At 47.2% G+C, this 27,498-nt stretch overlaps 1 protein-coding gene across 2 annotated transcripts; it reads right to left on the minus strand.

Annotated features, from left to right (window-relative positions):
- Window positions 1–6,139: 6,139 nt before the first annotated feature.
- On the minus strand, window positions 6,140–21,850 carry HUS1 (HUS1 checkpoint clamp component). 2 transcript variants are annotated; one of them, XM_060247770.1, is made up of 8 exons: window positions 21,596–21,850; window positions 18,185–18,312; window positions 15,430–15,606; window positions 13,543–13,650; window positions 11,021–11,095; window positions 9,862–9,961; window positions 8,985–9,110; window positions 6,140–6,437 (listed from the first exon to the last, which is right to left on the minus strand). In XM_060247770.1, the coding sequence occupies exons 1-8, from the start codon at window positions 21,645–21,647 to the stop codon at window positions 6,355–6,357; spliced, it is 849 nt and encodes a 282-aa protein (XP_060103753.1). In that variant the 5' UTR covers window positions 21,648–21,850; the 3' UTR covers window positions 6,140–6,354. The 2 variants fall into 2 exon arrangements, with proteins under 2 accessions (XP_060103753.1, XP_060103754.1); XM_060247771.1 differs by lacking the exon at window positions 8,985–9,110 and having other exon boundaries at window positions 21,596–21,805.
- Window positions 21,851–27,498: the final 5,648 nt, after the last annotated feature.

Here is a 27,498-nt window from a genome sequence, read left to right on the forward strand (position 1 = left end):
CTCCCCGGTGCCGTTTCCCCCCTCCCCCTAGCTCCACCCCAGTGTCTCCTGGCTCCACCCCCCAAAGTCTCCTGGCTCCACCCCCAAAGTCCCCAGATATTTTTTAAATGGGACTTGGCAACCCTAATCCCCGGTCAGTTGCCAAGAGGGACTGGGCAACCGCAGCCCACAACCAAATGAAAAAGGGGCACAAGCTTGACCGTTTTCAGTCATAGAGTAAGTTGGTACTTCGTCTTCTGCTAGGGAATAGTGGGCAGACTGTGTACGTTCTCAGTAACTACGGCTTGGCATTCCATGCCTGCTATCATGCAAACCTAGGAAACTCATTCAAATAGTTTGCAGCTTCCAGTTGCATTAAGAGTTTTGATTTTTACACTGTGTTTTGAAATAATTGACTTCGTGATCTGTGGAGGCATCATCCATATAATTTCGGTGCCTTTGTTTTTGTTGGGTTTTTGATGCAATTTCACTTCCTGTTGTCATGAGTTAATTAAGTGTTTGTGTATGCATGCTAATGTTTAGCCAGTGAGATAGGTAGAGCCAATGAGAATGTTTGCATGTACTTCCCGCCAAGGCTAGGTGTCAATATGCATAGCGACCATTCAGGGAGAGCCCTAATAGGCTAATCCATATATTTGGGTGGTGGTCTAGGGGAAAACATTTGGTCATTTTTATTGCCCTTTGTGTTAAGCCCTTAGATCTCCATGCAGTTGAAGTTAGGACTCGAGAGAGTCGAGATGTAGCTTAGAAGCTAGATAGGATATAGAATCCTTTCTTGTTTTCTAGAAATCCCAGTCATAACTTTTCCTCATTAGTAAAGTAAACTACTTTTATTCTTAAGCTAAACCGTGTGCCTGGCTGTTATTTGTGGTTCTCTCCACGTTACTCTGCTAATCGTATATCTAAACCCTAACCGTTTTCAGGCTCAGACAGAAGCCTGAGGTCACCTGGGCTAGGTTACTGAGAAGATAAACTCTTGAGTCTCTGTAGGGTTCTGGGGGAGGTCTAAACAGGCAGGTGGCCCCACTGACGTAAAACCCTTCCATGGGACCCCCTCAGATAGGGTTGCCAGGACCCTCCCGGCCATTAGTGGGTGACGGGGTTTCGGGTTGCAAGATTCAGGTTGAGAAACTCCTGGAAGTGGAGCCTGAGGAGGACAAGTACCTCATTGGGGTACAATAGCATTGAATTCACCATCAAAAGCGGCCATTTTCTCCAGGGGAGCCGGTCTCTGTAGCCTGGAGAGGAGTTGTAATTACAGGGGATCCCCAGGTCCCACATGAAGGCTGACATCTCTACCTCCAGGACATTACACCATGTGAATCCAGGTATCATCGATGTACCACAGGTTGAGACTTCTAACAGTCTGTGAATTAAGCCCTCAGGGCAGCCAACAGTTTGATGGATTTGGCTTCTCGGGCGCCTTAACATCAAATAATCATTGGTCGCCCACAGTGGCGCTTAGGAAACAGATTTGTTATGTAAGAATAAAACCGGTAGAAACATAACAAGAAAACCATCCCAGAATCTTTGCCTTTTCTGCATCAAAAAGTCAAAGAGCTGAAAGATATTTTCTTCCTTCTAGCACCACCTACTGGCCCTGAGAGTTCAATGCATTTTTGTAACTTCAACTGTCACTATTTCTTTAGATGGATTTTAAAAAGGTAAAGGTAGTCCAAGCACCAGTCGTTTCTGACTCTGGGGTGACGTCGCATCGCAACGTTTTCACGGCAGACTTTTTTACGGGGTGGTTTGCCGTTGCCTTTCCCAGTCATCTACACTTCCCCCCCTCCACCCCCCAGCAAGCTGGGTCCTCATTTGACTGACCTAGGAAGGATGGAAACCTGGAGTCGGCTACCTGAACCCAGCTTCTGCTGGGATCGAACTCAGGTCTTGAGCAGAGAGCTCAGACTGCAGTACTGCAGCTTTACCACTCTGCACCATGCTATTAGATGGATTGTACTGTTCATAAAAACATAGATGGCTGGAATTGTACAGGACAGTTCTTTTGGGTGTGGTCTGAAGGTGGATCTTCTAGCCAGCTTTTTAACCTCCCAAGTATTTTCTTTGAATGCAGGACCCAGGGGACATGAAGACGCTGAGGTATTTGGAAGAAGTGACATCCAAAAATAACTATAACCAAAGGTCAATTTTTTGCTGCATTAGGCAGCAGGTTTGGACAGACATCATTTGAAGGTCAAGTCAAGTTTAGAGCATACACCTAGACACATTTTCCACCCAGTCCCTGCCATCACAAATGTTAAAATTCCTTTTCCTTTTCAAAAGCATCCATCATGACACAGTTGCTTTTATGTGTGTGTATATGTATGTGTGTGTGTGTATATATATATACACACACACACATACATATATATATACACACACACACACATATATATTGGCCACTGTGTGACACAGAGTGTTGGACTGGATGAGCCACTGGCCTGATCCAACAGGGCTTCTCTTATGTTCTTATGTGACCCAGAGAGTTGGACTGGATGGGCCACTGGCCTGATCCAACAGGGCTTTTCTTATGTTCTTAACAGAAAGAGCTCTATTCGCACCCGAGTCCTTCCTTTCTGAATCCTTTTTTCATCTTGGTAAGCAGCCCTGTGGTGCAGAGTGGTAAAGCTGCAGTACTGCAATCCGAGCTCTCTGCTCATGACCGGAATCCGATCCCAGCGGAAACTGGGTTCAGGTAGCCGGCTCCAGGTTGACTCACCCTTCCGAGGTCGGTCAAATGAGTCCCCAGCTTGCTGGGGAGAAAGTGCAGATGTCTGCGGAAGGCAAGGGCAAACCACCCTATAAAAACGTTGTGATGCGATGTCACCCCCGAGTCGGAAATGACTGGTGCTTGCAGAGGGGACTACCTTTACCTTTATTCAGATTTTGGAAGCTGAGCCAGCAGTTAGTTCCTGTGCTTGGTGACTGGCTGAGCAAGTATTTGTCAGAAAGAGACGCCAGAGCCAGTTGGAAGCGATGAAGAACCAACATCATGGGTCAGTTAGTTTGCTGAAGACCTGGCTAACATGATGGGGGCAGGGGGATTGTGAGAGGTTCAGGGAATGGCAGATGTTTCTGTACGCATGAAAGGTCTCTTTGGTAAAGGAGCGGAGAAATGTTATTTAATTAAAACATTCAGGGCCTTTTTTGAGCAGGAACACACAGGAATGCAGGAACACACAGGTTGCTGGCTTGGCAACAAGGGGTGTGGCCTAATATGCAAATGAGTTACAGATGGCCTTTTTCTGTTTCCTTTGGCTCTCTCTCTCTCACTCCCAGTAAAGTTCAACAACATAATAATTGGTGCTTCCAAGGAAGCTCCGCCCCACACAGACATTTCTGTTTTGAGGTATCTTCTTCTGTGCTTCTCAACTGATAGCTTTATTTCTGGAGCACTTCCTATATCATGTTCTATTTCTTGGTAACATCCTGAGAGAGAAAAGTACATTTCATTTATTAATAGGGACATATATGTACTTCAGTAGCTCTGGATATCTTTCCTGGTCTTCAGGAACTGAAATTTTCTTGAGGCCTAGCTACATATAGTGCTAAAGAGCAGTAAGAACTGAAGGAACTTCTCAAGTTCGGACCAGTCCAAGCAAAATTCCACAACACACCGTAACTGCTTGTGTCTGACACCAGAATACTCAGGAAGATTCTAGTAGCCATCCCACCCCTGTGTATGTGGCCTACATCTCAATTTAGTTTATTTTTACTTCAAAATCAGTAGTTTTTTACTCCAAAACCAGGAGTGCCAGTTTGGTGCAGTGGTTAAGTGTGTGGACTCTTATCTGGGAAAACCGGGTTTGATTTTCCACTCCTCCACTTGCACCTGCTGGAATGGCCTTGGGTCAGCCATAGCTCTGGCAGAGGTTGTCCTTGAAAGGGCAGCTGCTGGGAGAGCCCTCTCAGCCCCACCCACCTCACAGGGTGTCTGTTGTGGGGGGAGAAGATAAAGGAGATTTCAAGCCGCTCTGAGTCTCTGATTCAGGGAGAAGGGCGGGGTATAAATCTACAATTCTTCTTCTTCTAGTGTGCTTTTGCTTATAATTCACTAGCCATTCTAGATAGGGAAATTAGGCCATAGGTAAAGAAGGATTAGTATCAAGAAGACTGAACATAAGAGAAGCCATATTGGATCAGGCCAATGGCCCATCCAGTCCAACACTCTGTCACACAGTGGCCAAAACCCCCAGGTGCCATCAAGAGGTCCACCAGTGGGGCCAGGACGCTAGAAGCCCTCCCACCCCACCCCCCAAGCACCAACAATGAACTGGCTCAATGAAGCAGGCTGCTTAGCAGGAATGAAGCATTAACAGCTTTCTTATAAAAATACATTATATAGACATACACGCCTGTCATTGCCTTGCCCTTTGAACAGCTGCCTTCTATTGAATATAAACAAAAGATAAATCGTGAGACTAAACATTTACATTTTCTCCGTGAGAGATATGATGCAGGAAGCCAGATAATTGCCTCACAGTTTCGTTTACGGCGACTGTCCCGTTTTTAAACTCTGATTTCTTCAATCATGGTTTTTGGGGACCTTTGACAGAAAATTTGTCACAGGCAGGAGTTGGGACAGGGCTCCCCGCCTCCCCGCCATCAAAAAACCACAATTTTCATGTCAAAATAAAGACCAAAAGGGTTTCCCAATGATAGGATGGGATGGGCCTCTAATTCACCATCACATGGTGGTAGTGGGAGAAGTGCCTTTGTTATATGGAACCTGCATCACCACCGCTTTACCAAGTGTGTATAAACTGAAATTAGAGGAAGGAGAAGCAAGTTCCCTCCAGCTGCTGCCTCTCTGGCCAGTCTTCTTCTTGTCGTCCTCCAGTAATGTTCCTGGGAGTGTAAGTTCCCAGCAATCCTCAGTTCTTTGTCTGGATACTGAGATTAGATGGTTTCCCCCCCTCACCTCCTCAGCCACAGGGTCCCTTCTCCACTGCTAAACTAAAAATGTCACTCAGATTACTGGAGGAATGTGGTATACCTCATAAAAATTATAATTATGATGCCACTTGCTTATTTTTTTGAGAGCCAATTTGGTGTAGTGGTTAAGTCAGTTTGGTGTAGTGGTTAAGCGTGCAGACTCTTATCTGAGAGAACCGGGTTTGATTCCCCACTCCTCCACATGCGCCCACTGATGTAACCTTGAGTCAGTCACAAGTTCTCACAGAGCTGTTCCTCTCAAGAGCAATTTCTGTTAGAGCTCTCTCAGCTCCACCTACCTCTGTGGAGAGGGGAAAGGAAAGGAGATTGTAAACCGCTCTGAGACTCCTTCGGGTAGTGAAGGGCGGAATACAAATCCAATATCGTCTCTTCTTGATACAAGAGTGAAATTTCTGTTTCCCAGTTTGTGTGTGTATGTTTTTAAACACCATCAGTAACACGGATCCTATCAGATCTTCTGCTCTTCCGATTTTTTTCACTTCAGTCACCATACGGGGTGCCACGAGCCCTAGCAAACCTTGTGGGCGATCAAAAGGGGCTCTTTCTCCCTCTTTTGCTAGTGGAAAAGCTGGCAGGATACAGCCCAATGTTCCCCCAACTCTGAGAAATCAAACTTTCTATTTAAAAAGCGGCTTTCTTCTTCATAACCACAAAACTTAATTCTTCTTCATAAAAAGAGAACGACCCAAACTGCTTCTCCCTTTTTTGCTAGTGGAAAAGTTGGCAGGATACAGCCCAGCATTCTCCCAACTGTGACAAATCAAACTTTATACCAGGGGTGGCCAAACTGTGGGTCGGGAGCCACATGTGGCTCTTTCACACACATGATGTGGCTCTTGAAGCCCCCCCTACCCTGTTGGCCAGCTTGGAGAAGGCATTTCTCTCTTTAAATCACTTCTCCAAGCCAAGCCAGCCAGCAGCTTGGAGAATGTACTTAAAGTTGCTTTCTTTCCATTTGTCCCCCCTCCCCCATCTATTTTCCTTTTTTCCTTCCTCCCTCCGTCCTGCGGCTCTCAAACATCTGATTGTTCATGTCTTGCGGCTCTCAAACATCAGACATTTATTTTACGTGACTCCTAGGTTAAGCAAGTTTGGCCACCCCTGCTTCATACTTAAAAGGTGACTTTCTTCGTCATAACATCAGAACTTGATTCTTCTTCATAAAAAAGAGAACGACCAAAACTGCCAAAAAATGGTTTAATAAAAGATATAAATACCAACAGATATCGAGATGTATTTACAAGTGAAGCAAGACTCTAAAAATATTCTTCTAAACACAGAAAAACAGTTAAAAACATAAGGTGACTACCATCTAAACCCTTCTGTTCTTTATTTCGACACCTTGAGAGGGGAGGCTGGCACGGATAACGGCAGTGTGTGGGATGGCAGCTCAATTCACGCAAGGGCCGGAATGAAATACTGAAGGGAAACGTCCTCATGGAGCAGGATGAAGTGAACCATTCTCTCGCTTACAATATCTGCAAAAGACAAGTCTCGTTTGGAAACGATGCCACGAGGCCCCAAACGCCATAACCTTGTGGCTCATGAGTAGTGGCCAGATCCTCTAGTGTGGGGGGCTGGGCAGTCCACAGCCAAGCAGCTTGAGGTTCAGAACAACCCTCTCCCCCCGAGCTGGGCTACGATCTCTTTGCAGTCCATGAGGCATCAGCTGGGGAGATTCCTTGACAGAGCCAGGCAGGCCTCCGGAGCAATGCAGGGATACAGCAAAATGACCTCATCGTAAAACTAAACGGATCACGTTCAATTTGTAAGAAGACGACGACATTGGATTTGTATCCCACCCTCCGCTCTGAATCTCAGAGCGGCTCACAATCTCCTTTACCTCCCCCACCACCACAACAGACACCCTGTGAGGTGGGTGGGGCTGAGGGAGCTCTCCCAGAAGCTGCCCTTTCAAGGACAATTCCTGTGAGAGCTACGGCTGACCCAAGGCCATTCCAGCAGGTGCAAGTGGAGGAGTGGGGAATCAAACCCGGTTCTCCCAGATAAGAGTCCGCACACTTAACCACTGCACCAAACTGGCTCTCCAGGAGCACAGTAGTAGAAGATTAAAAACCATTTGAACAGTCAAACCAAAGACTGGATAAATTGGGTATGAGCCAGACTCTGGATAGTAGAAAGTGAACATGCTTGGAATGCCTTCTTATAAAGAAAACGTTCCATGTTCAGAGGCACAAAACCTCTGAATCCCAGAGCGAGGAGGCAACATCAGGAGAAGGTCTCGGCCTCTGTTGCTGGCCCTCCAGAAGAATTGGCTAGCCACTGTGAGAGACAGGACGCTGGACTAGAGGGATCGCTGGTCTGATCCAGCAGGGCTCTTCCAATGCTTTCAAGGCCTCGTAGCCTCCTCAAAAAGCTGGGGCAAACTCCTGCTAATATCCTCAGAGCTTGTTGCAGAACAAGTGAGAAAACACATTCCTTCTGTTACCTTAAAATGAGACATACGGGACTCTTTGGCTCAAGCGCGGCATCAAGCACGCTGCCCAGAAATTATACAAATTCTAGACAATTTTCTAACTGCAGCTGTTATATGCCCTCTCCAACCAACACTAGTTACTATTCTGGCCACTGCATGCCAGGTCAGCCTGATTACTTTTCAGCATTATTCAGGCAGACCATTAGGGATGACAATCCAGTATACCAGCCTGTAGGAAATCAGGATGTTTATGTAGGCAAACCAGTTTGCTAGCACAGCAGATGTCTCCCAGACTAATCAGGGATTAAATGCCTGGAACCATCACATTATTACTACTTTCCAAATCTTTCCATCACATTACTACTACTTTCTCCACACAACCACACCCATCAAGGCATCGGGAGATGCTTCCAAATCAGCTGTTGTAGTCTTAGGAACACAACAGTTTTCAAATCTGCAATTCTAAACAACCTAGGAACATAAGAGAAGTCATGATGGATCAAGCTAATGGCCCACCCAGTCCAACACTGTCAACACACTGGCCCAAAAAAAAGTGCCATCAGGAGGTCCACTAGTGGGGCCAGGACACTAGAAGCCCTCCCACTGTTGCCCTCCCCCCCCCAAGCACCAAGAAAATGTCAAGACAGTGTGCGTTTGCAATAAAAAAGGCCAACGCCATGCTGGGAATTATTAGGAAAGGAATTGAAAACAAATCAGCCAGTATCATAATGCCCTTGTATAAATCGATGGTGCGGTCTCATTTGGAGTACTGCGTGCAGTTCTGGTCGCTGCACCTCAAAAAGGATATTATAGCATTGGAGAAAGTCCAGAAAAGGGCAACTAGAATGATTAAAGGGCTGGAACACTTTCCCTATGAAGAAAGGTTGAAACGCTTGGGTCTCTTTAGCTTGGAGAAACGTCGACTGCGGGGTGACATGATAGAGGTTTACAAGATAATGCATGGGATGGAGAAAGTAGAGAAAGAGGTACTTTTCTCCCTTTCTCACAATACAAGAACTCATGGGCATTCCATGAAATTGTTGAGCAGACAGGTTAAAACGGATAAAAGGAAGTACTTCTTCACCCAGAGGGTGATTAACATGTGGAATTCACTGCCACAGGAGGTGGTGGCGGCCACAAGCATGGCCACCTTCAAGAGGGGTTTAGATAAAAATATGGAGCAGAGGTCCATCAGTGGCTATTAGCCACAGTGTGTGTGTATATATAAATTTTTTGGCCACTGTGTGACACAGTGTTGGACTGGATGGGCCATTGGCCTGATCCAACATGGCTTCTCTTATGTTCTTAATACAGACCATCTCTGCCCCAGACAGAGTATTCCATCTATACTTTGCAGCTAACAGTCACTGATGGGCCTCTGCTCTATGTTTCTCCAATCCCCTCTATGCTTGTAGCCTTTTAAGAAAGGACATCCAAAAGCGCATTCACGCAAGATAACTTGGGGACCTGCTCATACAGAAAGGACAGAGCAGTGCCTCCCAAGAAAGTTCCATGATTTGCTGCCTCCCCGCTGCTCTCCAGGACAGGAAACAACTCATCAAAAGAAGAGGCCAAAAAGAGCACTCACTGCACAGGGCCTTTGTCGGATTCACATGCTGCCCAGCAAGGAACTGAAGAAACTTCTTGATGTCGATGCATGCCTTCGCCATGCTCTCCGGATCCTGGGTCGAATTTTGAGAGCCGGTTCCAGAAACTACAAATTCACATAAAGAAGAAACTTTGTGCTCACTGCAAAACCTCCTTTCGAGATCAGCGATAAATCACTTGGTGAACAGTCTGAGGTGGCAACCAGTGGGGCCTCAAGCTGACTGATGTAGAATATACTAGAATACTTATATTTCTGTCACATCAACCCTGCGAGGGTGACCATTACCGTCCCCAAATTATATGAAGGACTTCTGACTGCATTGTGCAAGGGGTTGGACTAGATGACCCAGGAGGTCCCTTCCAAATCTATGATTCTATGAAACAGAGTTAACAGAACCAACGCGACCTTATTTTCAGCAGGCAAGTTATAAATATCAGTTGATGTTCACGTGGGTACCAGATTTCTGTCCCAACCTAAAAATTCTTGCAAGTGGGGTTTTCGAAACAGTTGGAATGCTTTGAAGCAACAATTTCCTTGTGTGCCAACCTGTTAAACTTCTCAGATCCCATTACTTAATTGGCCAACGTTATTGTATTAACATCATGACAAACTTGGCCAACATCACAGCATTAGCATCACGAGTGCCATACCTGACAAGATCCTTGGATGGTATCGGTAGCACTGACAATATAATTTTAACTGCTTGTTTTATGGTATAGTATTTTGTTGTTTATGTCTCATGCTTCCATGTTGTGTTTTTACTGGTTGTCAGCCACCCTGAGCCCACTATGGGGTGGCTGGGATATAAATTTAAGAAACAAAGATCTTTTCTCTGAAAGGGGAAAGGAAAACCTACCCCAGGGAGGATTCCCGAGTTCCTTGAAATGAGTTGTGACAGACACGAGTTCGGTTTCAATTTTCAAGTTCATGTCCCCATTTCGATTTGCTTCTATTACCTAAAAGGGAAGGGAAACAACTGTGGTATCTAATAACCAGCAAGTACTCTCTGCTTAGCGTGCCTCAAAAGGATAGGTGGGCCTGAAAATATACCTGTAGATAGAGCAACAGATACACAGAAGGACAACTGCATCTCATTACATATACTTTACCCCTTTTTAATATATTTTATTATATTCTTTTTTTTCTATGGCAAATTAGAATGTTTACATGTTAAAAAGTAAATTAGGTGGACTAGAATATCACTAGCCAATGTATTTCTCTTTTAGTCGTATTGGCACACTCCAACAGGGACATTGGTTGCTTATCCCATTACATATATTGAACCCATCACCCGCTAAATTTATGTATTTTTCTCCTAATGACAAACTATATGTATGTTGCATGTTTAAAGGTGGGTTAGTTGGATGGGAAAACATAATAATTCCTTCCTTTTGGCCCCGGTTCATAGCAGGCAGATACTCTCACATTTTAACACACTACTGTTTTGTTGCTTTTGCATGCTCATGCTGCTCAGATCAAAAGATTTGCTCACTTTGTTAATTTCACTATTCTAAACCACTGCCTACCAGACAATTTTACTTCACTGTCGTTGGTTCTTAAATCTGTACCATGTTGCATTCTGGGCCACTGCCTACCAGCTCTGTATGGCTTTGCTCACTGTGCTGGATTCCTCGTCTGATGAAGTGTGCTTAGACAGCACACGAAAGCTTACGTTCTGAATAAAACTAAGCTGGTCTTAAAGGTGCCATCGACTCCTATTTTGTTCTACAACCCACAATATACAGCGTTGACTCCAGTGGAAGACTAGCTTTATTTTTTTCAGTTCTGCCGTCAAGTGTAGTTGACCTTGGTAGCTAGCCGCAATTGGGAGTTAGCAGGGCCATTGCTCCTTCCCTGCTAAATGGGCTGAGGCTTCTATCTCTCATGCCAGACACCACAGCCCAGGGAGGCCCAGAAACCTCCGCCAAGACGGGAACTGCTTGGGTCTAAAGCAAAAACCCTCCTTAGAGAATGTGACCAGTTCTCCCCATGCAGTCAGAATGCAAGTAACTCACTATAGAGTTGCTGATGTTCTTCATCCTCTCCACGATGCTCTTCATGGTCTTCAAGGCCGGTAGATAAATGCTGACCTACGAAAGCAGAACAAGTGCATTAAGAACATAAGAGAAGCCATGTTGGATCAGGCCAATGGCCCATCCAGTCCAACACTCTGTGTCACTTAAGAACATAAGAGAAGCCATGTTGGATCAGGCCAGTGGCCCCTCCAGTCCTACACTCTGTGTCACTTAAGAACATAAGAGAAGCCATGTTGGATCAGGCCAGTGGCCCATCCAGTCCAACACTCTGTGTCACTTAAGAACATAAGAGAAGCCATGTTGGATCAGGCCCATGGCCCATCCAGTCCAACACTCTGTGTCACAGAAGAACATAAGAGAAGCCATGTTGGATCAGGCCAGTGGCCCATCCAGTCCAACACTCTGTGTCACTTAAGAACATAAGAGAAGCCATGTTGGATCAGGCCAGTGGCCCATCCAGTCCAACACTCTGTGTCACAGAAGAACATAAGAGAAGCCATGTTGGATCAGGCCAATGGCCCATCCAGTCCAACACTCTGTGTCACACAGTGGCCAAAAATTTACACAGTGTGTATACATATATATATATATATATATATATATATATATATATATATATATATATATACACACACACACACACACACACACACACACACACACACTGTGGCTAATAGCCACTGATGGACCTCTGCTCCATATTTTTATGTAACCCTCTTGAAGCTGGCTATGCTTGTAGCCGCCACCACCTCCTGTGGCAGTGAATTCCACATGTTAATCACCCTTTGGGTGAAGAAGTACCTCCTTTTATCCGTTCGAACCCGACTGCTCAGCAATTTCATTGAATGCCCACGAGTTCTTGTATTGTGAGAAAGGGAGAAAAGGACTTCTTTCTCAACCTTCTCCATCCCATGCATTATCTTGCAAACCTCTATCATGTCACCACGCAGTCGACGTTTCTCCAAGCTAAAGAGCCCCAAGCGTTTTAACCTTTCTTCATAGGGAAAGTGTTCCAAACCTGTAATCATTCTAGTTGCCCTTTTCTGCACTTTTTCCAATGCTATAATATCCTTTTTGAGGTGCGGTGACCAGATTTGCACACAGTATTCCAAATGAGACCGCACTATCGATTTATACAGGGGCATTATGATACTGGCTGATTTGTTTTCAATTCCCTTCCTAATAATACCCAGCATGGCGCTGGCCTTTTTTATTGCAATCGCACACTGTCTTGACATTTTCAGTGAGTTACCTACCACGACCCCAAGATCTCTCTCTTGGTCAGTCTCTGCCAGTTCACACCCCATCAACTTGTATTTTCAGCTGGGATTCTTGGCCCCAATGTGCATTACTTTGCACTTGGCCACATTGAACCACATCTGCCACATTGACGCCCATTGAAGACACTAGAGGCACATCACAAACATCCCATAGTATTACTGGCCGATGGCTTCAATTGCAGACGGAACAAAAACCTATCTTAGAAATATCCAAGGGTGGAATTCTAGCAGGAGCTCCTTTGTGTATTAGGCCACACCCCTCTGATGCAGCCAATCCTCCACAAGGCTTTTTTTTTGTAAGCTCTTGGAGGATTGGCTACATCATGGGGGTGTGGCCTAATGTGCAAAGGAGCTCCTGCTAGAATTCCACCCTTGGAAATATCTACAAGATGACAATGGACTCAGGGGAGAACAAGGTACATTTAAACAGAGAAGTTGACAACAGTGGGGCAAGGTAGGGTATTCTAATAATGGGGAATCTTATAGGTGCATTCTCTTTTGGGTGCCAGCAGAAGACGTATTTTCCCAAATGAGGGGAATGTGGGTCTCAAAGAAGTCAATCCATTTATGCTGAGATAATTGGAAAATATGAAAATGGAAGGTGAAGCTCACATCTAACTTGTAACAGGAGTTTCAAATAGCACAAACATGAAGCTCAAAAGATATACTCAAGCCAGTAAGTATACTGAGCGAAACAAATTCTGACTGACCAACGGCCTTCTGACGTACTACCTGAACCAGAGAAGGAAGGTACAATCTCTCAGCAGATCTGAAGGTCAGAAATCCATTCCAAGAAACACAAAAAGACTCAACATTGCTGGTTAAAAATTACAAGTGAGGGACCTGAATGGATTTGTGTGTGTGTGTGTGTGGGGGGAATCATATTGCCCCCCCTTACTGGTCTCCCTCCCTATATAGGCTCTGCTTGCTCTTTTTTTCTTACTTCCTCATACCCACTTGTTCCACCCGCACTTTCTTCGTATCTCCTGTTTTCTTCACTCCCTCCCACCTGTGCGTATTTTGCATTTTCCCTCCTGCGTTTCCTTCCCTCCCCCTTGCAGCCCCCTGCAGCAGAAGGAACGATTTCCTTACACAACATAAAAAAGGTAGAATTATTGCCGACCGAGATGTTCCTCTAACCCCCCGTGCTGCTGAAACTGTATCGAAAAAAAAGTTTTATCTTGTGAAAATGTAAAAAAAGAAAAGAAAAAAAAAGCTCACATCAAAATCCGGGATGATCGGCTCGCTGAAGTCACTCCAGAGTTTCCTTGGGATGACTCTCGCTGGAATGTCGTGAGTCACGATGCGGCTACTGCTGGACAAGGATGGCTATGGAGAAGGAAAAACGTTCAATCAAATCCACGGTCACGTTTAGAAAGACCGAATCCCTGTAACGACACTGGCCACGTTGTTTCTGATGACTTTTGTTAGCCAGTCCACCAAAATCACTTTGATCTGTAGAGCCCAGACTATGGGTATGGTTGAAGCTTCATGTATAGCAGAGGGATGCAGAACAGGGGGAGGGGGGGGGAACCTACAACTTGGTCTTTGGGCTGCTGACTCTCCCCCATCACTAGACACACCAGAGATGAAGCTGGGGGGAGGTGTTTGTAAAGGCTTGTTCTCAGCAGTTGGATATAATAGTTATAATATTCAAAAAGAGAGAGAGAGACAAAACTCATGGCAAAAAGACTGTTCCACACAACTAACAGAGGAACCATGGTCAAAACTAAGGACCTCCCCACTGTTCAAATCTAAATCTACAATTTTCAAGTGACAACATTACAAAGTATTTTCCAGGTGGTATTTAACTCAACATTCTTTATGTCATGCAAAGCTGATTCCCAATTCCTTCTGCTGGAAAGGTTGTGGAGAGACAGGAACATTTCTACACCGTTGGTGGTCCTGCCAAAAAAATCCAAGCCTACTGGACTGCAATAATAGACAAGATAGATGAAATAGTTAATGAATCAGTCCCATGAACCCCAGAATCTATTCTCTTAAATTTCTGGCCACACAGTAATTTCTTTTCTCTTAAAGCAGAACTAATATCACTACTACTTCTGGCAGGAAAAATTATACTGGCTAAATACTGGAAATTAGTAAAAATTCCTTCCCTAACTCTTTGGTTCCAGAAGGTGTGGGACATTGTAATCCAAGATAAGATAGCTTCTCAACTCTTACTCAGTGAAAACCGTAAGGCAGGTGAGAATTTTATAGAAAAATGGCATGCCTTTTTTGAGTTTGTCAATGAGAAATCTTAAAAAAAAATGTAAAATGCCAAAAAAATTATTTAGACATTGTATTGTATTAACATGTATGTACAAAAGTGAACTTTCGCATCTTGACTTCATATACTAGACTGTGTATTGAAATTTAAGTTCTAATATTTATTTTTTAATTATTATTATTAATGTATACATATGGAGAAGAAGATGATGATGATGATATTGGATTTATATCCTGCCCTCCACTCCAAAGAGTCTCACTGCGGTCACAATCTCCTTTACCTTCCTCCCCCACAACAGACACCCTGTGAGGTAGGTGAGGCCGGAGAGGGCTCTCAGAGCAGCTGCCCTTTCAAGGACAGAGTCTCAGAGCAGCCTACAATCTCCTTTACCTTCCTCCCCCACAACAGGCACCCTATGAGGTGGGTGAGGCTGGAGAGGGCTCTCAGAGCAGCTGCCCTTTCAAGACAGAGTCTCAGAGCGGCCTGCAATCTCCTTTACCTTCCTCCCCAACAACAGACACCCTGTGAGGTGGGTAGGGCTGGAGAGGGCTCTCACAGCAGCTGCCCTTTCAAGGACAACCTCTGCCAGAGCTATGGCTGACCCAAGGCCATGCTAGCAGGTGCAAGTGGAGGAGTGGGGAATCAAACCCGGTTCTCCCAGATAAGAGTCCGCACACTTAAGCACTACACCAAACTGGCTCTCCAACATATGTATATGCTCATTTCTTTATCTTATATTAATTATGATTATGATGTATATTAAAAATAATAAAAATGTAAGTTTAAAAAAAAAAGAGAGAGAGAGACAGACACACACAGAACAAAAGGACAACACATTCCATCAAGGATAACAATTCAGGTGTGTTTCTGGCCCTCACCAGCTCCACAGCGACCGTGAGGCAAGGGCAGTGCTTATTGGTCAACTTGATTTTCACCGCCTTGGCGTTCTGGGCAGCTTTTAAGGCTCTGGCGAGGTTTTCAGGCGTCAGCTCCAAATAAATCTCATTGTGTTCGGCAGCCACCCCCTCCATCTGGAACTCATCAAAGAAATTGCCCTAAAACAACAAAGCAGGGTTGGGAACAATGGCACGGAGAATACTGGATGTAAAACAACCGCAAAACCCCTCCTTCTCTTTACAAAAGCGAGTTCCGCGGGAGAAGAGAGGACGAAGAGGCTGGGCTCATCACCGAGTACAGACTTCGCCTGTTATTCAGAGAAAGCAAAGCAGAAAACGCAATGTCTGGTGTACAAAGAAGAAGGGGGCAGCAAGAAGACAATTCAATAGGACCCAGGGCTTTTTTTTGTAGCAGGAGCTCCTTTGCATATTAGGCCGCACACCCCTGATGCAGCCAATCCTCTAAGAGCTTACAGGCTCTTCTTACAGGGCCTACTGTAAGCTCCAGGACGATTGGCTGCATCAGGGGGTGTGGTCTAATATGGAAACGAGTTTCTGCTACTAAAAAAGCCCTGAATAGGAAAGTGAGGACATTACCTTCTCTCACCTGTTAAGTGTCATTCCTTGCCTGTCTCCAGATTGCTACTTTTAGGGCAACACCCCCCTTCCTCTTGGACGTGCTACACTGAGTCTCCTCGCTCTCTCAGCTACAGATGTAGTTAGGCACCTACCTCTTTGTCTTCTCTTTCCCATCAAGTATTTTAGTTCCTAAATAAGCCTCTCTCTACCCTTTAATCAGGCTGGGCACCATTGCTGTGTTCCTCACTCTGCCAACATGTCTTCCCCCATCCTCAGTGGAATCTGCGGGTCTCACCCACGCCTGGAATGTGCCAAACATCTCGCCATGAAACAAGGGCAATAAAATAATTGTATTTGTGTGCCTACATATCGGTGCCTCATCACCCACCAGCTTTGGATGCGGAAGGACATTTTTGTTCCAAATATCCCATACTTGCAAGAGCAAGGGTGTCCAACATGCCATCCGGGGGCCGAATCAGGCCCCTGGAGGGCTCCTATCAGGCCCCCCGAGTAACTGGCTGTCATCTGCTTCCTTCTCCCTCTCGCTTGCTTCCTTCTGCATAACAGCATGCTTTGCAAGGCTTGTTCAATTGCACAAGAGCTACAGAGCAAAACCTCTATTTTCTCCATTAGCTGAAACTCCTCCCTTAGGGAGGAAGGGGGGGAGGCAGAGCTTGTTTTTCCAGGCTCTCTCAATCGCACAGCAGAGCTACTGAGCCAAGCTTCTCTTCCTTCTATTGGCTGAGGCTCTCCCCGCCCCAGTCCCCTGGGGAAGGAAGGAAAGAGCCAGAGCTTCCTTTGCCCATTTCCCTGGATCCCATGGGAAAAATACATAGAAAGCACCTTTAAGATCAACAAGTGCTAACGTTTTAAGCCTGTTTTAAGTTTTTAGTGTGTGTGTGTGTGTGTTTGTCTGTGTCCTTTACAAAGTTTATATCTCTGCTACCTAATGTTAACTAGGTACACGCATGGCCTGGCCCAACCTGACATGGCCCGGCCCAACAAAGTCTCATTTATGTCAGATCCAGCCCTCATAACAAATGAGTTCGACACCCCTGTGGTAGAGAACGCTGTGTAGTTTGAAAGACGGCATCGGGAAGGCTAATCAAACGGCACACGTCCGCTTTCTGTTGTTCAGAAGGCCAGGGCGTGTTTTGTACTGATGTAGCTTAACGGGTAGTGCAGAGGAGGGTGCTTCCCTCTTCCCCCGTCAGTTATTTTCTGCTCAAAACTAGCTCCAGGCCAACCAGGATTCAGGAACCCTCACAAACACAGGTCTGACACAGCAAGAGGAGGGGATGGAAAAGGAAAAAGCAGCACGAAGGGAAAGAACATAAGAGAAGCCATGTTGGATCAGGCCAATGGCCCATCCAGTCCAACACTCTGTGTCACACAGTTGCCAAAAAAAACAACAACTCCCAAGTGCCATCAGGAGGTCCACAAGTGGGGCTAGAAGCCCTTCCATCCCACCCCCCCCCCCAAGCACCAAGAATAGAGCATCACTGCCCCAGACAGAGAGTTCCAACAATACTCTGTGGCTAATAGCCACTGATGGACCTCTGCTCCATATTTTTATCTAAACCCCTCTTGAAGCTGGCTATGCTTGTTGCCACCAGCACCTCCTGTGGCAGTGAATTCCATGTGTTAATCACCCTTTTGGTGAAGGACTTCCTTTTATCCGTTCTAACCCGACTGCTCAGCAATTTCATTGAGTGCCCCGCGAGTTCTCGTATTGTGAGAAAGAGTTAAGGCAGTCTCCTCCTTCTCCCAGCTTCTTCCCTGCAGACTGGTCCTTCCCAAGGCCACCGAGACCCAGTGTGGTGTTGCAGTTAAGAGCGGCAGACTCTAAACTGGAGAGCCGGGTTTGATTCCCTGCTCCTCTACATGCAGCTGCTGGGTGGCCTTGGGTCTGTCCCAGTTCTCCCAGGGCTGTTCTCTCAAGAGCAGTTCTCAAAAAAAGAGCTCTCTCAGCCCCACCTCCCTCACAAGGTGTCTGTTGTGGGGAGAGGAAAGGAAAAGAGATTGCAAGTCGCTCTGAGACTCCAAGTGAAGGGCAGGGTATAAATCCTCCTCTTTCAATGGGCAGAGGGAGGTTCAAGGAACCAAGCAGGAAACAAAACGGCGCAGCTGCCCTGGCTCTTTCCCCTGTGGCTCTCACCTGGCAGAGCTCACACCACATGCCCACGCCTCCATTGGCCACTCTGTCGTTCAGGATGAAGTAAAGCTTGTCCACCGTGAGGCGGAGGGCGCAGGCCTTGGTCAGCTTGGTGATGGTGTTGATCGTCCCTGCCGAGAGAGGAGCTGCAAAAGTCACTTCCTCCAAGTCACCCCTACACGGGTCTTCATTCACGACCCCACCACTCTGAGAAAAACCCTGCTCCGTACAGGCTCAGGGGAGCGGCCATGTTGGTCTGAAGCAACAGAACAAAGCTTGAGTCCAGTGGCACCTTGAAGACCGGCAAGGTTTAATTCTGAGGATCAGCTTTCGTGTGTAATGCACATTTCCGAACAAGTGCGCATGCACACAAAAGCTTATACCCGGAATTAAAGTTTGTCGTTCTCCAAACATCTGACATTGAGACGGTTGAAAAGGGGACATTTGAGGGTCACACAGCAGAGTATGAAGCCAACAAACATCTCCTTAGGGATATATTTTTGGCAAAATTTGTAATCATCATGAGAGGAGGGGGGAAGGAATTTAGCTGTTTGTTATAACAAATGGGGGGGGGGAGGGGTGGGCTCCCTCTTGGGTATCCTGCCCCCTCAGGGAAAGTGTATGCGCAATACATAGCCTCTCCTTTCCCGGTGTAGTGAACACCGCGTGGTCACTGTCCGGCTATGCCTGGCAGATGGTCACTGCAATGGCCTCTCCTGCATTACTGCATCCGTGGCAACACCTTCCCGCTGGTCCCCGCCGTTTCTCACAGAGTTTGCCACGTCATGGTGCGACCGAATGTCCGGCGGTATAACCGGATGGGCAGGCTGGGCTCACCGACCTCGCCAGCCAAGAGAAGGAAAACTCTAACATCAAACCCGGGCAGATAGAGCTCGTTAATGTAACACCTACCACCTGGAGGACTCGCTGCCGGCATCCCGGCTTACTGGGCCATGGCAGATGACCCCAAGGTGAAAGGGTGGAGCCAGTACCGCGCACACGGTGCTTCACCTAAAAATTCCTCTGCGCAGGCCTGAAGGGCATATCCACATCCACAACCCACAACACACCAAGTCCTGCAGCGATGGGCAACGGGCGAAACGGCAGGTGGAAGATGCCACTGGAAGCCACTGTGGCCGGATCTGCCTGTCCCGCATTGGTATTGTCAGCCACCAGCGAACCTGCAGCAGACGTGGACTACTGCACCCTTCTTAAATCTTCGTTCGCGAAGTCAAGCCGAGAGATAACAAATATTTCTACAGATGATTTAGGATAACTGTCAGTGGTTTTTTTGCCCACAAGCGGTACAATCCCTTCTTGCGCCTTAGGATGTACCACCTCCTTACCGTTCCTATGGAACAGCTCTGAGTCAAACACCTGAAATACATAGCAGGAAGTTTCAAAAGCATAACTTTAACAGAGCTCCCAGAGGTCCTCTTCTTAGAGAAGATGTTCCCTTTTTTTGTGTGTGTGTCTGCCTGTTTTGTGCTCATTTTTAGAAAGTGATGAAAATGTCCTCTTTTTGGCTTTGGAAGGTTAGGGATATTGCTAGTCAGCAGCAATTATCAGAGCATAGATCAGAGTAGAGGCATTTTGAATGAGATTTGTCATAGTGATCACTGGTTTGAAGTAGCCAGTTGGGAGACATAACAATATTTGAGCCCAGTAGCACCTTTAAGACCAACAACATTTAATTCTGGGTATAAACTTTAATGTGCATGCATGCTTCTTCAGATACCATAAAACAGACTTCCTCAAGCCTTACATGGAGGGAGGGGGGAAAGGGGATTTAATTGCCAAATAGGGCTAAAAAGAATCAAGCTGCATAAATAACTGAGCAACAGATACTGCTAAGATTGGATTAACACAGTTGGTAAAACCTGAGAGAGGCAGCAAATTAGCATGCACGCACAAGAATTAACAAACAGATCTGAGAACTCAGTTTGAGTCTAGTAGCGCCTCTAGGGTTGCCAATCCCCAGGTGTGGGCAGGAGATCCCCCGGGGTTGGAGGCCCTCCCCCCGCTTCAGGTCCATCAGAAAGCAGGGTGGGGGGAAATGTCTGCTGGGAACTGTATTGTTCCGTATGGAGACATTTCCCACAGGAAATAATGGAGAATTGATCTGCGGGTATCTGAGGCTCTGGAGGGGCTGTTTTTTGAGGCAGAGGCACCAAACTTTCAGTATAGCATCCCACGCCTCTCCCCAAACAACCCCCCCAATTTTAAAAAAGATTGGATCAGGGGGTCCAATTCTACGAGCCCCAAAAGAAGGTGCCCTGATCCTTCATTACTTCCTATGGAAGGAAGGCATTTAGAAAGTTGTGCGGTCCCTTTGAATGTGATGGCCAGAACTCCCTTTGGAGTTCAATTATGCTTGTCACACCCTTGCTCCTGGCTCCACCCCCAATGTCTCCTGGCTCCACCCCAAAGTCCCCAGATATTTCTTGAATTGGACTTGGCAACCCTAAGCACCTCCAAGACCAACAAAGTTTAATTCTGGGTATAAGCGAGGACTGAGTGGCTTAGCACATGTAGACGGCCACTCCTACAGATACATTAAAAACCGGGGGGGGGGGGGGGGGAGGAGGAGGGGGGTTGTTGCCCAGTAGGGCTAATAAAGAGTTAAGATACGGAGCAATAAGATAAAGAGTAATAATGAACAACAAGTACAGCCAATTAGTCCTCTTTAGCAACTAAGTCCCCACCCAACCCGCTCTCCACCTGTATGTATGTATGATTACTATTTATTAAACTTGATGTGCCAGGCTCTGGGCAATCTACAACATTGAAATAAACACATATATGTAAGAATTAAGGAAGTCTATATTAATCAGGCACAGAAGAATCATCGAATCATAAAGAGTTGGAAGGGACCTCCAGGGTCATCTAGTCCAACCCCCTACACAATGCAGGGAACTCACAAATGCCTCCCCACCCCCACCGTGGCGCCTGCTCCATGTCCAAAAGACAGCTAAAACTTCCAGGATTCCTGGCCAAAGTGGCCGGGACAAAAATTGCTTCCTGACCCCAATATGGCAATCAGCATTTCCCTGGGCGTGTAACTCCAAGGGAGCTCTGGGCATCACTTTTAAAGGGACCGCACACCCTTCAAATGCCTTCCCTCCACTGGAAACAAGAAAGGATAGGGGCGTCTTCTTTGGGGGCTCATGGAATTGGAGCCCCTGGTCCAATCCTTTTGAAACTTGGAGGGTATTTTGGGGAGAGGCACTGGATGCTATGCGGAAAATTTGGTGCTTCTGCCTCAAAAAACTACCCCCCACCCCCACCCAGAGCCCCATATGCCCACAGATCAATTCTCCATTATTCTTTATAGGAATCAGTCTCCATAGGGAATAATGGAGTGCCCAGCAGACGTCTCCCCCCCACCACGCTGCTCCCCCAAAGCCTACTCACGAGTAAAGTGGTTGAGGCAGCCCACGTCGACGATCTTGGCTCGGAAGCGCATGGCGGGAGAGGCAGCTCCGGCGGCGCCCCGAAACCCGCCCCGCCAGCAGCAGCGAAGCCCAGGAGGGAAGGCCCCGCCAGGGACCAACCGGCACTTCGGGCTCCCATTCGAACGTCGCTGTCTGCGGGCCCGGAAGCTCTTCGCGTGCAAGGCAGGAAGCGGCCGCTCCAAAACCCTCCCCCCGGACTCTCTATGGCCTCCCTGCTGCCTAGAGGGAACCGGAAGTGTAGTGTCGGTTACAACTCCTCTGAACCGTATTGTGAGTCCAGGGAGGCGCCTGGAAAGATCCACAAAGTTTAATCCTGGAGGAGTCTGTTGGTGCAAAATAGGAAAAAGCCCAAGTAGCCTCCTTAGGACTAACACATTTTATTGTAGCACAAAGTAGGAGTCATGTTGCCCCTTTAAGACCAACGAAGGAGGTTTTTAAACAGAGGCTAGGGGGCCATCTGACAGCAATGAGCATCCTGTGAATTTGGGGAGAGGTGTTTGTGAGTCTCCTGCATTGTGCGGGGGGTTGGACTAGGTGACCCTGGAGGTCCCTTTCAACTCTGTAATTCTGATTTCAGACCAACACGGCTGCCCACTTGGATGTATCTACATTCCACTGTAGCATCACCTTTCGAGAAACACAGCTCTCTTGCATCTGAGGAAGAGAGCTGTGTTTCTCCAAGAGTTGCCAATCCCCAGGAGGGGGCATCAGAAAGTGGGGGAGGGGGATATCTGCTGGGCACTCCATTATTCCCTGTGGAGATCGATTCCCATAGGCTATAATGGAGACTTGATCCCTGAGGCTCTGGGGGCAGCTGTTTTTTGAGGTAGAGGCACCAAATTTGCAGCATAGCATCCAGTGCTTCTCCACAACGTACCCTCCAAGTTTCAAAAGGATTGTACCAAGGGATCCAAATCTATGAGCCCCCAAAGAAGGCGCCCCTATCCTTATTTCCAGTGGAGGGAAGGCACTTAAAAGGTGTGCGGTCTCTTAAAATGTGATAGCCAGAATTCCCTTTGGAGTTCAATGATGCTTGTCACACCCTTGCTCCTGGCTCCGCCCCCAATGTCTCCTGGCTCCACCCCCAAAGTCCCCAGAGATTTCTTGAACTGGACTTGGCAATCCTATTCTCAAAAGCTTATGCGACGATAAAATTTGTTAGTTCTAAAGGTGCCACTAGGCTCTTTCCTATTGTAAAGTTTAATTCTGGGGCTCCGTTTATTTATGTCCACGTGCAACCTTCTTCAGAGACGCTGAAACCGACTTCGCCTTGCATCTGAAGGAGAGAGGGAGAGAGTGTGTGTGTGCTTGCACCGCCAGAGCTGATAGCCAGAAGTAAACTTGGTGAATCTTCAGGGTGCCACTGGACTCCAACGGTGTTCTGCTGCTTCCACCTGCCTGAAGTCATAATTCCAGGAGACCGTAAGCCCTGCCCCCCATCCAGAGGCTGACAAGCTAGTGCAAGTTTGGGGGAGAGCCAGTTTGGTGTAGTGGTGAAGTGTGCGGACTCTTATCTGGGAGAACTGGGTTTGATTCCCCACTCCTCCATTTGCACCTGCTGGAACGGCCTTGGGTCAGCCATAGCTCTGGCAGAGGTTGTCCTTGAAAGGGCAGCTGCTGTGAGAGCCCTCTCGGCCCCACCCACCTCACAGGGTGTCTGTTGTGGGGGAGGAAGGGAAAGGAGATTGTGAGCCGCTCTGAGACTTTTCGGCGTGGGCAGGATATAAATCTAATATCTTCATCTACCTCACAGGGTGCCTGTTGTGGGGGAGGAAGATAAAGGAGATTGTGAGCTGCTCTGAGACTCTTCGGAGTGGAGGGCGGGATATAAATCCAATATCTTCTTCATCTTCTATCTAGTGATGCTGATGGGGCAAGGCAGCCGGGTGCAAAAGGGAGGGATCCTGCTGGGGACATACTAAAACAGGGGTGGCCAAACTTACTAAACGTAAGAGCCACAGAGAATAAACATCAGATGTTTGAGAGCCGCAAGACATGAATGTCAGGTGTTCGAGAGCTACAAGACAGGAAGGCAAATCAATGAGGGGAGAGGGGAGGTGGAAAGAAAGCAACTTCAACTTTAAATGCATTCTCCAAGCCACCAGCCAACGGGGCAATGGGGGCTTCAAGAGCCACACAATATGCGCGAAAGAGCCACGTGGCTCCTGAGCCACAGTTTGGCCACCCCTGTACTAAAACGAACGACAGCCGCTTTTGTGCTGCAATGGATTTCAATGGAGCCCATGCAAGTCAATTGGCAGTCTTGACTCCCATTATATTCAATGGGCAATCCGGCCTCTCTCATCGTTTTCCAACAGGCAATCCCGTCTTAGCGTGTCCCGTCCAATGGGCAATCCAGTCTCTCCCATTGTTTCCTATGGGCAATCTTGTTATTCGTTTTAGCATGTCCTGGAGGAAATGGCCCCCTGGGGAGGTGGCCTGTATGGTCTTAGACCCTCCTCAAACACCCCCCTCCAAGTCTCCAGGTAGTTCCCAACCCGGAGTTGGCAACCCCAGGCTAACCCCACATTGCAGCTTCTAAGAAGTTCATCACAGCCAGTTTTAAAAGGGTTTTTCTCCCTTTGCTTCAATCCTGGAATTCGCCCGTAGGGAGAGAGAGGGGTATGAGTCAAAAAGAACGTGACAGGGGCCTCAAGGAGACATTCTGCACAACAGAAGGACTTATTTGTCATTTTCCAATTTTAAACGGAAGGTAGATAACGATAGAACCGGCGGGGAATAAGGCACACGGAGTGAAATCACTCAGCCCTCTATCTCTGCCGCCATCCCTCTCACCCAGGCGTCTGCACAGCCGCCGCATGTGCTTCTCCTCCAGAGAGCCAGTCGGGGAGCACGTGGAGCTGCCTCCCTTCGCACGCGCCAGTCGAGTGGGCGGGGCGGAGTGGGGCGAATCGGCTGCCTGGGTGAGCTCGCGTGGCCCCCTCTGCCGCCAAGGGTTGACTTGGGAGAGGTTCGGCGGGGGCAGTGGCCGCAGAGTCTTCAGCCCTGGCGGGTGAGCGGCCTGAGTGAAGGCCCAGTCCTGCCACCCTCCTCCTCGTCCCTCAGGCAGCAGCGCGCTCCAAAGGCACCCCGAGCGAGCAGCTGAGCGCCCTGCCTAGGGTTGGGGAGAGAAAGCGACAGTTTGTGAGAGAGGGAGCAAATGAGAGAGAGTGACAGCACGAGAGAGAGAGAGGAAGAACAGCAATGAGCACGAGAGAGAGCAAAGGAGAGAGACAGCAAAAGTGAGAGAGCAAGCAGGAGAGAGAGTGACTGTGTGAGAGAGACAGCACAACAGGGGCAGCAGTGAGCACGAGAGAGAGCAAATGAGACAGCAAAAGTGAGAGAGCAAGCAGGGGAGAGAGTGACAGCATGAGAGACAGCAAGAGCAGCAGTGAGCACGAGAGAGAGCAAATGAGAGTGACAGCAAAAGTGAGAGAGCAAGGAGAGAGAGAGACAGCACGAGAGGGACAGCAAGAGCAGCAGTGAGCACGAGAGAGAGCAAATGAGACAGCAAAAGTGAGAGCAAGCAGGAGAGAGAGTGACAGCACGAGACAGCAAAGGAGAGAGTGACAGCAAAAGTGAGAGAGCAAGAAGAGAGAGTGACTGTGTGTGAGAGAGAGAACAAGAGAGACAGCAAGAGCAGCAGTGAGCACGAGAAAGAGCAAATGAGAGAGTGACAGCAAAAGTGAGAGAGCAAGCAGAAGAGAGAGTGACTGTGTATGAGAGAGACAGCAAGAGCAGCAGTGAGCAGGAGAGAGAGCAAATGAGAGAGCGACAGCAAAAGAGAGCAAGCAGGAGAGAGAGAGAGCAAATGAGAGAGTGAGCAAAGGTGAGAGAGCAAGCAGGAGCGTGACTGTGTGAGAAACAGCATGAAAGAGAGACAGCAAGAGCAGCAGTGAGCAGGAGAGAGCAAATGAGAGAGCGACAGCAAAAGTGAGAGAGCAAGAAGAGAGAGTGACTGTGTGTGAGAGAGACAGCAAGAGAGACAGCAAGAGCAGCACTGAGCACGAGAAAGAGCAAATGAGAGAGTGACAGCAAAAGTGAGAGAGCAAGAAGAGAGAGTGACTGTGTGTGAGAGAGAGAACAAGAGAGACAGCAAGAGCAGCAGTGAGCACGAGAAAGAGCAAATGAGAGAGTGACAGCAAAAGTGAGAGAGCAAGCAGAAGAGAGAGTGACTGTGTATGAGAGAGACAGCAAGAGCAGCAGTGAGCAGGAGAGAGAGCAAATGAGAGAGCGACAGCAAAAGAGAGCAAGCAGGAGAGAGAGAGAGCAAATGAGAGAGTGAGCAAAGGTGAGAGAGCAAGCAGGAGCGTGACTGTGTGAGAAACAGCATGAAAGAGAGACAGCAAGAGCAGCAGTGAGCAGGAGAGAGAGCAAATGAGAGAGCGACAGCAAAAGTGAGAGAGCAAGCAGGAGAGTGACTGTGTGAGAGAGACAGCAGAGAGAGAGAGAGACAGTAAGAGCAGCAGTGAGCAGGAGAGAGAGAGCAAATGAGAGCAACAGCAAAAATGAAAGAGCAAGCAGGAGAGAGAGTGACTGACACTCAACTTGGTTGGGCCTCTGCTGTTCTAGAATTAAATAGAAGAGGCCATAGCTCAGTGGCAGAGCAGCTGCTGGCAGAAAATACCAGGTTCAGTCCCCAGCATCTTCTGTTGAAAGGATCAGGCAATAGATGATGTGAAATCTGATTCCCATGGAGAGCTGTTGCCAGTCAGAGCAGACAATACTGACCTTAACAGATCCATGGTCTGACTTGGTATAAGGAAACTTCATGAGGTCATGTGAAGGAGTTAATTTCCTCTCTCATTGGATTGACCCTTTGAAACACCTACTTTAATTGGAGACTGATCTTTCTTCTCTGTCTTCTGTTCTTTCATTTGGGGTGGGGACCCTAATGCATGTTATTTCATTTATTTAAGAAATGTATACACCTGCCTTTCTCCTGACCAAGTCAGGACTCAGGGTGGGTGTTGGGGACACTTATTTAGCACCCTGTTGACTGCAATGTTTGCGTTCAAATGCAACCTTCAGCTTTCTTCCTCTTCAGGTTGAAGGCGATCTCCCCATGGGAACAAATGCGAAAACTTGCTGCTTGAAGGCGGAGTAAAATATATATGGAGAAGTCACACAATCACCAAGATGCAAGGAAGGAAGAAAGGGAGATTACTACTTCAGAGACTTTGGCTGGCCCCTGCTGAATTGCAGGAGAAAAGGATTCCGCAAATCCCTCCTCTCCTACATGTTGGCACGGATAACAGAAATGTGTGGGATGGCTGTTTAATTCATGTAAGGGCCAGAATTAAATATTGCAATGCCTACAGATAGAGCAACATATGTCTAAACAGACAACTGCACTGAAATGTACCACACAACCACAATGTAAAGAGATCTCTTTACTAGTGGTCGATACATATACACTGGGCTGACATGCTCTGAGCAATCTGGTTATCTTGGTATTTAACTGAATAAAATAGAACATCATGCAAAATTTTGCATTATGTTTTTCACATTTCTAAGGTAAAGTCAGTCTTGGTTGTCTCTCTCTGACATCTCTTGCCAGTCTCAGTCCAGCCCATTGAATGTTTGGGTGGTTTCCAGACAATTTCTGAACAGAGAAATCCCTCAACAGTTTGCATAATATGCATAATGCATCTGAAGAAGTGTGCATGTTCACAAATGCTTATCCCTTGACTAAAATTTTGTTGGTGGACTCCAACATTTTTCTACTCCTTCAGTATCATGGGTGATAAAGAAGAAGATATTGGATTTATATCCCGCCCTCCACTCCGAAGAGTCTTAGAGCGGCTCACAATCTCCTTTCCCTTCCTCCCCCACAACAGACACCCTGTGAGGTGGGTGGAG

This window comes from Heteronotia binoei, chromosome 10, assembly GCF_032191835.1.
Source record: "Heteronotia binoei isolate CCM8104 ecotype False Entrance Well chromosome 10, APGP_CSIRO_Hbin_v1, whole genome shotgun sequence".
NCBI lineage: Eukaryota > Metazoa > Chordata > Lepidosauria > Squamata > Gekkonidae > Heteronotia > Heteronotia binoei.